Genomic DNA, 12642 nt, shown 5'->3' on the forward strand with positions numbered 1-12642 from the left:
CCAGCCCTAGCCCCAGGCGGAGCCCCGGCCGCAGGGCAGCAGGCGTCCGCGCGCGGCCCGCCCCGGCATGGAGAAGCGCGCGGCCGCGGGGCCGGAGGGGGCGCCGGGCGCCAGGGCGCCGCTCGCAGTCGTCTGCCTGGGTGAGTGGGCCTCACCGGGCCGGGCCGGGCCGGGTAGGGCTTCTGGAACCCCTGCACTGCGATGGCTCCCGCGCCCTAGACTGCTGAGCGCGCAGCTCCCCAGGACCCCTGGACTACCGGGGAGGGCGACTCCCACTACAGTAGCGCCCCAGGACTGGAGCTGGGTGTAGGAGCGCGAGGACGCTGGTTCCTGGGGGGAAGCCTGGGGTTTTCCTGTCGCTTTCCACCCGGCCTGCTTGAGCTGTGCTCTGGCCTCCAGGGCTGTGGACAAAGAGCCGGACTGCTGCTCCCAGAAGAAGGAACCGTTTCCTGCCTGGAGTCCGGGGACAGGCCCGGGAGCTAGCCAAAGATGGGGACTCAGCGTGGGGGCTGCGGGGGTGGGGTGGGGGGAGGTAGATGTGAGAACTCGTTTTCCCATTGTGTCTTCCCAGACCCAGACGGCCACAGGCCGGTTCAGCTCTGATAACCGTGGGGAGTCTGTTCTGGGGAGGGCCGAGAACCCGCCAGGGCTGGAACCTGGCTTAGAAGCCTCCTTCCCTGGAGCCAGGAAAGATTTCTGTCCACTTTCCCAGGAGCCATTACAGGAGAGGGGAAGGAAGGAGTTAAATTCTCAGCCCACATGGTTCTTTATTTACCTGATGAAGGAGGGAGGCCCTTCCGAGGAGGAGCTGGGGTCATTAGGGGACACCCAGTGATGTCACTGTTGAGGGTTCAGGAACCTGACAGGCTCCCCCGAAACTGAACTCACAACTTGGCTTGGGGGAAGTGCTTTCATTTTCAATTGTTAACGCTCATCTGGGCCCCCAAGCACAGAGAAAGGTGAGAGGGTCACGGGCAGACCTCCCTCAGAGCCTGGGTGAGGTAATCTAAGTAGTGGCATGTGCCCAGAGCGCCCGTGGGTGGTCAAGGTGTCTGCTGTGTTTCCCAGGTGGGGCAGGGCAGTGGTAAGAGCCTCCTTGTCTGGGATGAATGCCCCTGTTTCCTCACCAAATGGTGAAGTCAGAAAGGGGGCACCCTGATCCCCAGGAAGTAAGATCTCCTTTTCACTTGGGCTAGATAGACTTTGTCTCAGCCTGGAAAGCCTTGAAGCAAAACAGTAGAATTGAAGTAAAGGACACCCCCATGGAGGTGGCATCTATTGTGGCAGTGGCAGGAAACGCTCTGCCTTTAGTTCAGTGGGGTCCTGGGAAGCCAATGGCATGGTCACCACCAATGTCCACCGAGGGAGGAAGCCCTTAAAATTGGTAGGAGGCCGCTTGAATGGTAAAAGTACAAGGCTGAGCCTACGCGATAGGTAGTTCTATACCTGAGAGGAAAATGCTGAATTCTTTGGTGCCACAGTCAGGCTGGCCCAACGCCGCCAACTCTGGCTGTGAGTGTATAAAGGCAGGTCCTGAAACCCTGTGAGTTCTTCACCTTTGCCTAACCCAGAAGGAAAAGAGGTGGTGGTGGTGGTGGTGGGGGTCTTTGGCAGTGATCTGAGCCATGCCACGTGACATAAAGGGGGGGGGGCCTGCCTTGACTTAACCGTTCTGTCCTGTGTTCACTGCTGGCCCAGGCATGTGTCCTGGACTCCAAGGTCTACTGTCCCCGACTAACAGCACCTTTCTGTGTCTTCCACAGTGAACCTCTTTCTCACTGGGAGGCTCAGCAGTGCAGTTCCCGCCTTAGGTGAGTAAGCCTGGCCTGGCTTAGCGACCTCGGAGGATGGCTCATTGTTGTCTCTGATTGGAGAAAAACTTAGTGACAATGATTTCCTTGGTAAAATAGGTAAAAATGCGAGCCCACCTCAGACCTGGCCATTAGGGTCTGCTGAAGCGATGTTCAGAGGGAGCGTGTGCTCTGTGGCTTGGTACTAAGCCGCAGACTAGCAAAAGCCCTGTGCAGCTAATAGATTCTGCCTCTTGTGGGCTGTGGGGTTCCTTGGGGACACTGGATGCTCATGTATATTAAAATAATACCTAGAGGTAATATTAATGGTGCCACAGAGGCCAGTACCATTGAGGAAAAAAAAATCAGACTTTAAGACTGGTTTGGTGGCACAAGCCTGTAATTCCAGCCACTCAGAAGACTGAGGCAGGAGGGTTGACATTATGGCCTGCTTAGGCTACAGAGGGAGTTCACAAAAAAGCCTGGCCAGCTTTGTGAGACTCTGTCTAAAACATTTTGTTTTTAAGGGCTGGGGGTGTGGCTCAGTGGTAGAGCCCCTGCCTAGAATCCCCCAGTGAGGGGCTGGGGTGTGGCTTAGTGGTAGAGCCCCTGCCTAGAATCCCCCAGTGAGGAGCTGGGGTGTGGCTCAGTGGTAGAGCCCCTGCCTAGAATCCCCTAGTGAGGGGCTGGGGTGTGGCTCAGTGGTAGAGCCCCTGCCTAGAATCCCCGAGTGAGGGGCTGGGGTGTGGCTCAGTGGTAGAGCCCCTGCCTAGAATCCCCCAGTAAGGGGCTGGGGTGTGGCTCAGTGGTAAAGCCCCTGCCTAGAGTCCCCCAGTAAGGGGCTGGGGTGTGGCTCAGTGGTAGAGCCCCTGCCTAGAATCCCCCAGTGAGGGGCTGGGGTGTGGCTCAGTGGTAGAGCCCCTGCCTAGAATCCCCCAGTGAGGAGCTGGGGTGTAGGTTTGGCCAGGCTGACTCAGGATGAGAGAAAGGCAGAAGCCACAACTTTCACTGGGATTTCCAGGAGAAGGGCAACGCAATCAGCTTTGACAGCCTAGATTGGCCAGTTGGATAATTCTGGAGGCTAATTCTAGGGCAGGCTCTGGCTGGCTGGTGCCTAGCCCTGGTATGCTTCAGGGCAGACAGTGTATTGGCTTGTGTGTGAGGGTCAGGAGGAGAGTGGATAAGAACACAGCCTTGTTCCAGGCAAGCCAACTTGCAGCAGAGAGGTTGACACGTAGGGTGTGAAAAAAAAACAGTGAGGAGCCTTTTGTTGGCCTCTTGCCTGTCAGTGTTGGCTGGCCATCTGATGGCCATCTTTGAGCTCTGGTCTGGTGTCCAGAGAGGGAAAGAGCAGCCGCAGATACTCGTCCTCGGTTGTGGAGGGGCTGCCACTGTTTGGGGAATGAGCCCGCCAGAAAGTTGTGAGGTGGCCTGCTCCATCACTAATAAACCAAGTGAACCTCACCATCTCTCTTTCTCATGTAGTCAATATATGGCTGCCTTCAGCAAACCCTAAAATGGTGTTTTAGTGCCAGGTGCGGTGCTGTGTGCCTGTGATCTTAGTGCTGGGGAGGCTGAGGCAGGAGGATCACACGTTCTAGGCCAGCCTGGGCTACATAGACTCTGCTTCAAAAGCAAGCCAACAGTAGCCAAGGCTAAGTAATTGGCAAAGCCACATTGAGGCAAAGTGCCTCAGGCTGTGTGTAAAGATGGTTGACTGCCCCCCCCCCCCCCAGTCCCAAGTATGGGGACCTGGGACTTGTTTGTTGTCTCTTGTGTCACCAGCATAACTACGTGGGGTTTCAGGTTTCAGGCTGGTCCCACTGAGGCTCAAGGTGGGTAATTGTGTCTGGTGGTGATTACAAGGTGTGGGGAGGGCAGGCAGGGGCATGGTGGAGACCGGTTTCTCTGCCTGTCTGGAAGGCTGAGCTTTTTTTGCCCCCATAATCTTCTATGTGCCTCAGCTCTGTGTTTTTCTGCAGCTGGGCCTCCTCTGCTGACCCAGGCTGGCCCGGGGCCCTGCCTTAGTCAGCACCGACCAGCCCAGCCCAGGTCCCGATGTACTGACCACAAAGGACAGTCCGGTTTCACACTCTGATTCCAGGAAGGCGCTGACTGGGTCGGCGGTCCATAGCAGGGCTGCAGCAGGAGAGGAGGTTGACACCTTGCAAGTGTGAACCCGAGACCATTTCTGCTGCTGGTGGGTGGGTGGGCATTCCAGATGTGGTCCCGGGGTTTGCAGATGTGGTGCTTCAGGGGCCACAGATAGCAGCATGCACTGACTCTGTTTTACGATGGATAAGATGCGTCCTTACTCAAGGCTACATATGGCCACGGAGGTTTAGGTCCTGGCCCTAGTGTGGAGCTGAACTGCTGTCATAGAGAGCTGGGGTTCTGGGTGTGTTGGCCAACCTAGGCACATCTTGACTTATTGCCAAGTGGTGTCTAGGCAAGAATTGTTTATTGTTGTTGTTTTCTGTTTGTTATTTGGGTTTTTGTTTGTTTGTTTGTTTTGAGACAGGGTTTCTCTGTGTAGCCTTGGCTGTCCTGGATTCACTTTGTAGACCAGGCTGGCCTCGAACTCACAGTGATCCTCCTGCCTCTGCCTCCTTAGTGCTGAGATTAAAGGCATGCACCACCATACTCGGCTAGGAAAGAACTCTTAGTGGAGCTCCCCCTTGATGTAAGACCCAGGTGTGGTGACTGTAGGATTCCAGTCTGGTACCTGTGACCCCGCCCCCCAGAGAAGACCCGCCCCCAGAGAAGACACCGCCCCCAGAGAAGACCCCACCCCACAGAGAAGACCCCGCCCCCCAGAGAAGAGGACAGTTAACAGTGATACTCCCCTGGGGTAATAGGATGGAGGGTTTGTGAAAAGGTTGGAATGAGATGGTAGTGGTCCAGTCATCTAGGCAGACAGGCCACCTAAACCCTGAATAAATGCCCAGATGTGGGCACACAGGGACAAGCGTCTGGCTGAGGCAGGAAGAGAGCAAGATGTTGACTTAGAACTTTAATGGACTCTCTGTTAGGGGGTAGAGACACCCCGAGTCTCATTGGACTCTGCCTGCCCCAGGAGCCACCACCCTGCACCTCAGGAAGGAGAAGTTCTCCAGGTCACTTCAGGTGGACACCCTGGTCTCCATGAGATAGCCTAGCTGGGGGTTGCGTCTGCCAGCAGGAGTCAGGGCCAGGCTGGGGGCACCGTGCATGCTCTCTTGACACCCTGCTCCACTAGCTTTGGCTCCTGTCTCCTTGGCAAGGCCCCAGAGGCTGGGGAGGCTGCATCCTAGGGACCAGAGGACCTAGTTGTACCTCACTGAACGGTACTTTTTTTTTTTGAGACAGGGTCTCTCTGTGTAGCCTTGGCTGTCCTGGATTCACTTTGTAGACCAGGCTGGCCTCGAACTCACAGTGATCCGCCTGCCCCTGCCTCCCGAGTGCTGGGGTTAAAGGCATGCACCATCATGCCTGGCTCTGAATGGGACCCTTGATGCTGTAAAAGGGTGACATTCTGAGGATGGCCACCTCCACATTAGGGACAAAAGTGTCCTTTGCTTCCCTCCCTTTGTTTCCCCTTTCCCTTTCCTTTCTTCTCCTTTCCAACTTCCCTCCCTCCTCAAGTCCCTCTGTCCTTTCTTCTATCTGTCTGTCTATCTATCTATCTAACACTTATCTAATCCTTCCTTCATTCTTTTTTTTTTTTTTTTGAGACAGGGTTTCTCTGTGTAGCCTTGGCTGTCCTGGACTCACTTTGTAGACCAGGCTGGCCTCGAACTCACAGCGATCCGCCTGCCTCTGCCTCCCGAGTGCTGGGATTAAAGGCGTGCACCACCACTGCCCGGCCCTTCCTTCCTTCTTTCTTTCTCTTTTCTTTTCTTCCTCAGGGTCACAGGTAGCTCATGCTGGCCTTGAACTCACTATGAGCCCCAGACTGGCCTCACACTCAGGATCCTCCTGGCCCAGCCTTCCAAGTGCCAGGATTGTAAGTGTGTGTGTGTGTGTGTGTGTGTGCCACCACAGCGTGTGCAAAGACGCACTTCAGACTCAGCTCTTCGATGCCCTGTGCGTGGACTGGCTAGCCAAGACCCTCGTGGTCACAGATGGCAGAGCGACCACACCCCTCAGGACGCCCACAAGGCACTAGACTAGCCAGCAGGAGTTCATGTTGGCCGCCCACTGCATGTCAGGCACCGTGCTGGCCTCTGGGTGTCAGGCCAGAGCATCTCAGCCTTTAATCCCAGCACTTTAATTCTAGCCTTTAATTCCAGGCAGAGGCAGGTGGATCTCTGTGAGTTCGAGGCCAGCCTGGTCTACAAAGTGAGTCCAGGACAGCCAAGGCTACACAGAGAGACCCTGTCTCGAAAAACCAAAACCAAAACCAAAAACAAAAAAAACTGAAACAAGAGGGAAGTCTCGTTATGACAGAGGCTGAGAAGGACAGAGGGGACAAAGGACAGATGCTCCACTGGAAGTGATCTGGTGTGGGCCTCCCTATGAAGGCTGAAACTGAAAAGGAGTGAGTGAGCGAGCGAGCGAGCAAGTGAGCTAGGAGGCTAGGGAGCAATTCCCCCTTCCAAGGGAGGGATCTTGGGCTTGAGAGAAGGATACAGGAGATATGAGGCAGTTTGGTAGACAGGCGACATGTCGTCTTCCTAAGAGACAGGGACGCAGAGGGTTGGAGTGGGGTCCTCCTGCAGCAGCTGCCCAGAGGGAGGCCACAGCAGGAGAGGATGCAGCTTCCGATGCCTGCAGTGGGAAGCCGAGGACTTCCGGGGCCTTGCCCTGCAATCTGTAAAGTGGGCCTGGCCTTTGTGACTAGCCGGATAAGATAAACTTTTGAGGGTCATGGCCGGGGATGCAGCCAAGTGTAAGGGGTGCCCCGCGTGGCCCTCAGAGAGCCCATGCAGCCGGGCAGGTGTGGGGTCTCTCACTTATGCTGGCTAACGAACTCTTTATTCCCATCCCTGGCGTGGGGGCACACGGCTGACACGCTGTTAACGTTAACGCTTGGGGGCTCAGGTCCTGCAGTGAGAGGCTGAGCATCCAAGGACCAGGTGGATCCTAACTCTGCCACTTGCTGGCTGTGTGTGTTGGGAAATCATTTACTGACTCTGAGTCTCCATTTCTTTTTTTTTATTTTTTATTTATTTATTTTTTTGAGCCTCCATTTCTTTATCTGGTTAGAACACCTACCTCCAGGATCTTTTCACATATATTTAGATAAAAATCTCAGAATTTAAATATAAAAGATTTATTTTTTTTAACGTATGCGTGTAAATGTGGGGGGGAAGGAGGAGTTGTGCGCATGTGTGCAGGAGGTCAGAGGAGGTCACTGGAGTTCCAGGCAGTTGGGAGTTGCCCACTGTGGGTGCTGGGAACCAACCACTGGTCCTACGCAAGAACAGCAAGTGCTCTTAGACTCTGAGCCAACTCTCCAGCCCCCAAACCCCAGTTTCATACAAGGTGTACTGAGACCCAGACTACGCTTGCAGCCAGGTCGGCACATTGCCGCCTTCCTTCCTGTCACCAGGGATTCTGTATAAATCCTGTGTGTTTTCATCCCCAGCCGGTGAGACTCACAGGAAGATTATCAGTCCTGCTAATCATGCATATTACTCTTGCCTGATGTGCAATAGATAGCCAGTACATATGTGCCAGGTGGCAACGCCCCTCTTTTTCCTGGGGCTGTGTGTGTGTGTGTGTGTGTGTGTGTGTGTGTGTGTGTGTGTGTGTTTTAGTATTTATTTATCTATTTATTTTTATGTGTATATGCGTGTATCTGAGCATATGTCTGTGCACCATGTAGATACAGGAGCCCAGGGGGATCAGAAGAGGGCATTAGATCCCGTGGGACTGCAGTTACAGATGGTTGTGAGCAGCCAGGTGGGTGCTGGGAATTGAACTTGGGTCCTCTGCAAGAGCAGCAAGCGCTCTCAACCGCTGAGCCACCTCTCCAGCCTCCCCTGGGGCTGTGTTTCACATGGCTCTGCAGGGGGCGCTAATGAGGTGGCCTGTGTATGCCCACGAGCTGAAGGCTTCTGTGTAAAGCATCCACTAAGCTGAAGTCTGAATACCTCATAGTTGCATGTGCCAGATACCAAGGGGAATTAAAAATGTCTTGCTCTTAGCCCTACTGACACGGAGGCAGGGTGGGGGCTGTACACACAGGCTTAAGACTCCACTATACTACGGGGATAGGGGCTACACTGCCTCAAGTCTTGGGGGGAGGTCCTTCCTTGAACCCACACACAGCCTCCATGGAGACTGGGACTGTAGACTGACTGGGCTTAGCAGAAACCTGTGCTCAAGCCATTGACAGGGGCACAGCCCCCTGCAAAACCTGCCTCTTACCCAGAGGTGGGTGGCCACTTCTCAGCCTTCTCTTCCAACAGCCGCCTGCAGCGGAAAGCTGGAACAGCACACCGAACGGCGAGGGGTCATCTACAGTCCAGCCTGGCCACTCAATTACCCGCCGGGCACTAACTGCAGCTGGTACATTCAGGGTGACCGTGGGGACATGATCACCATCAGGTAAGGCGCAGCAGCTCTGGGACGCCACACGCGTATGTGCCTAGCGGGCGTGCAAGGGACGCACATGGGTGTGGACAGGTATGCTGTGCACAAGCCCAGGCCTTAGCAGGCATGGTGTATGTGTGTGTATGTGTGTGTGTGTGTGTGTGTATGTGTGTGTGTATGTGTGTGTGTGTGTGTGTATGTGTGTGTGTGTATGTGTGTGTGTGTATGTGTGTGTGTGTATGTGTGTGTGTATGTGTGTGTGTATGTGTGTGTATGTGTGTGTGTATGTGTGTGTGTATGTGTGTGTGTGTATGTGTGTGTGTGTATGTGTGTATGTGTATGTGTGTGTGTGTATGTGTGTGTGTGTATGTGTGTGTGTGTATGTGTGTGTATGTGTGTGTGTGTATGTGTGTGTGTGTGTATGTGTGTGTGTGTATGTGTGTGTGTGTATGTGTGTGTGTATGTGTGTGTGTGTGTATGTGTGTGTGTATGTGTGTGTGTATGTGTGTGTGTATGTGTGTGTGTGTATGTGTGTGTGTATGTGTGTGTATATGTGTGTGTGTGTATGTGTGTGTGTGTGTGTGTGTGTGTGTGTGTGTGTGTTTGGCGGGTATGTATGTGTCTAGGTATATTGGCACATTTAGGAACAGGCATGTGAGGGACCTGTGTGACCGTGTGTGAGCTGTAAGCATGTGTGTGCTTACACATGTGAGCATTTTGACATTTAATTACCTACTCCCTTGGTTGGGGGTTCTGAGCTGGGTCTCTTCCTGCACCCATCCTTAACTTTTTGGTGGCTAAAAGTGAGCCGTAGGAGCTGGTGGGGGAAGTCTGGCTGTTTGAGGTGGCAAAGGTGTCTGTCCTCTGTCCTGCAGGAGTGGTTGGAGGCGAGGGTGGCACGGGGACATCAGGTGGTCCCTCAGGGGACCTCAGGGAAACAGGATGAGGTCGTGGGGAGGTGGGGGAGGGGGAGGAAGGGCTTGCTATTTGCTGTGTCTGTCACACCTCTAAATGCTAAAATCCAGAAGCCCGCCTCATCCTCATCTTCCAGGCCTAAGTACTCCGTAGATCTGAGAGACAGGAATGGGATGGGCAGGGACAGAACCTGTTCTGGTTTCTACTCGTGTGCCAGCGTTCCACCTGAGCAACTTTTGGACCGCCCCCACCCCCCCCTCCTCCAACTGCTGCATCAAGTAACCTCATGGGCAGAGCCCTTCCTTCAGGGCACTGTCCTGGAAGTTTTGTGCTGTCCTGATGCCCCAGGGGTCACTACCTTTAGGGAAAAACTGTCAGAGGGCTGCTGGCCCTCTGCGGTCAGTTTTGAGCTGGAGATCCTATGTGGAGGACTGAGAGACGGAAACCAGCTGGACTGATGGATGCTGCCCCGGATGCCATGGCTCCTCAAGGAGGAAACTTTGGACCCTGGGGTCTGGGCGGACCCAGGCAGTTTGGGAGATTAAAAGGGGGCAGGTTGGGGCTGGAGAGATGGCTCAGAGGTTAAGAGCACTGGCTGTTCTTCCAAAGGTCCTGAGTTCAATTCCCAGCAACCACATGGTGGCTCCCAACCATCTATAATGAGTGCCCTCTATAATCTGGTGCCCTCTTCTGGCCTGTAGGCAGAATATTGTATAAATAATAAATATTTTTAAAAAATCTGCTGGGTGGGTCAAGGCAAGCTTAGCTGCCTTTGCTGGGCGCTGCCTAACCATCTCTGTGGTCCCTCTCTGCCCACAGTTTCCGTAACTTTGATGTAGAGGAGTCTCACCAGTGTTCCCTCGACTGGCTCCTGCTGGGCCCGGCAGCTCCACCTCGCCAGGAGGCCTTCCGCCTCTGTGGTTCAGCCATCCCACCCGCCTTCATCTCTGCCCGTGACCATGTTTGGATCTTCTTCCACTCAGACGCCTCCAGCTCCGGCCAGGCCCAGGGCTTCCGCCTCTCTTATATCCGAGGTGATGCCGGCAAGCTCTCCCACTAGCCCCGGTCCCCCCCCCCCCCCCCCCCCCCCCCCGCAAAGGCTCCTCTTATCAGCCCTGCTAATCCTAGGTTGGGGGTGGGGCTGATGTCTGCAAGAGCCTCAGAGTCTCTTTGCCCAAGCTCAGCTCAAAAAAAATTGAGCCCATAGCCGGGGCGGTGGTGGCTCATGCCTTTAATCCCAGCACTCAGGGAGGCAGAGGCAGGCGGATCGCTGTGAGTTCGAGGCCAGCCTGGTCTACAAAGTGAGTCCAGGACAGCCAAGGCTACACAGAGAAACCCTGTCTCGAAAAACCAAAATAAGTAAATAAATAAATCAATAAATAATAAAATTGAGTTTATAAAAAAAAAAATTTGAGCCAGTCTTCCACCCCTGGAGCCTTTGCCCCAGGGTTGGCCCCGCCTCTTTGTACGGAGGCCCGGATGGGGTTGCCCGGCTCACCCTGCCACCTCTTTGCCTCCAGGGAAGCTGGGCCAGGCATCCTGCCAGACAGATGAGTTCCGCTGTGGCAACGGCAAGTGCCTGCCTGGCCCTTGGCAGTGCAACATGGTGGATGAGTGCGGAGACGGCTCGGATGAGGGTAACTGTTCCGCACCCGCCTCGGAGCCGCCAGGCAGCCTGTGCCCGGGGGGCACCTTCCCGTGCAGTGGCGCTCGCTCCACACGCTGCCTGCCGGTAGAGCGGCGCTGCGATGGCTCCCAGGACTGTGGTGACGGCTCCGATGAGGCTGGCTGCCCGGACCTAGCATGTGGCCGGCGGCTGGGCAGCTTCTATGGTTCCTTCGCCTCCCCAGACCTGTTTGGCGCTGCCCGTGGCCCTTCGGACCTTCACTGCACGTGGCTGGTGGACACGCAGGACCCCCGGCGCGTGCTGCTGCAGCTGGAGCTGCGCCTGGGTTATGACGACTACGTCCAGGTGTACGAAGGCCTGGGCGAGCGTGGGGACCGGCTGCTGCAAACACTGTCCTACCGCAGCAACCACCGGCCGGTGAGCCTCGAGGCGGCCCAGGGCCGTCTCACTGTGGCCTACCACGCTCGCGCCCGCAGTGCTGGCCACGGGTTCAATGCCACATACCAGGTGAAGGGCTACTGCCTCCCATGGGAGCAGCCGTGTGGCAGCGGCAGCAGCAGCGGCGGAGGCGGCGGCGGCGAGGGAGATGACGCCAGCTCAGGGGAGCAGGGCTGCTTCTCGGAGCCACAGCGCTGTGACGGCTGGTGGCACTGTGCAAGTGGCCGGGATGAGCAGGGCTGTCCGGCCTGCCCTCCGGATCAGTATCCCTGTGAGGGGGGCAGCGGCCTGTGCTATGCACCTGCTGACCGGTGCAACAACCAGAAAAGCTGCCCCGACGGCGCCGACGAGAAGAACTGCTTTTCCTGCCAACCGGGCACCTTCCACTGTGGAACCAACTTGTGCATCTTTGAGACCTGGCGCTGTGACGGCCAGGAGGACTGCCAGGATGGTAGCGACGAGCACGGCTGTCTGGCCGCCGTGCCCCGCAAGGTCATCACGGCCGCTCTCATCGGGAGCCTCGTATGTGGACTGCTGCTGGTCATCGCCCTAGGCTGCGCCTTCAAACTCTATTCCCTGCGCACGCAAGAGTACAGGTGGGCACCCCATGATGGCCTGGAGCCCCAGAGTCCTTCCATTTTCCTGCGAGGAAAAAAAAAAAATCTCGCCGGGCGGTGGTGGCGACTCGCCTTTAATCCCAGCACTCGGGAGGCAGAGGCAGGTGGATCTCTGTGAGTTCGAAGCCAGCCTGGTCTACAAAGAGAGTCCCAGGACAGCCAAGGCTACACAGAGAAACCCTGTCTCAAAAAAATAAAAATAAAAATCTCGCCACATCCCAAGCTATGGGTCTGGGTCATCCCAATACGGGACTGTTGTGTGTGCGTGCAGGGGGGTCTGGATGGAAGGGGGGGGGTAGGGTGGGATCCCTAAATCCTGCTGTTAAGGCAAGTCCCTACCATTCTTCCTTTCTGTCCTGTTGCTTTCAGGGCCTTTGAGACCCAAATGACTCGCTTAGAGGCAGAGTTTGTGCGGCGGGAGGCGCCCCCATCCTATGGCCAGCTAATCGCACAGGGTCTCATTCCACCTGTTGAGGACTTTCCTGTCTACAGCGCATCCCAGGTGAGCCTTCATATGTATGACTATTGAGGTCCCACAAGGCCCAGGTCTCAGAGAGCCCCCCAAGACCAAGAGGCCAAGAGGCGAGCTAGGCGGAGGGGCGTTTGGAAGTGGGAAGGGTACACAGTCAGGTGCAGGAAGCACTGATTAGCTTCTGGTCTGGAAGGGGGTATGCCGTCGGCTGTTCCTGAGTGGCCTGATCTCCAGCCTTACCATGGCTGTCTCCCCACCCCCTCA

The 12642-nt window shown here is 55.7% G+C and overlaps 1 protein-coding gene across 1 annotated transcript in view; it reads left to right on the forward strand.

The window, feature by feature from the left end:
- LRP3 (LDL receptor related protein 3) overlaps window positions 1-12642 on the forward strand; it is a 14593-nt gene continuing 1951 nt past the window's right edge. Inside the window, exons 1-6 of the mRNA XM_084770815.1 lie at window positions 1-140; window positions 1764-1811; window positions 8186-8324; window positions 10044-10258; window positions 10745-11885; window positions 12276-12408. Of these exons, the coding sequence (XP_084626941.1) occupies window positions 68-140; window positions 1764-1811; window positions 8186-8324; window positions 10044-10258; window positions 10745-11885; window positions 12276-12408 (1749 nt within the window). The 5' untranslated portion in view covers window positions 1-67. The remainder of the gene's footprint in view (window positions 141-1763; window positions 1812-8185; window positions 8325-10043; window positions 10259-10744; window positions 11886-12275; window positions 12409-12642) is intronic.

Source organism: Acomys minous (assembly GCF_964271855.1).
Source record: "Acomys minous genome assembly, chromosome: 20".
NCBI classification, from domain to species: Eukaryota; Metazoa; Chordata; class Mammalia; order Rodentia; family Muridae; genus Acomys; species Acomys minous.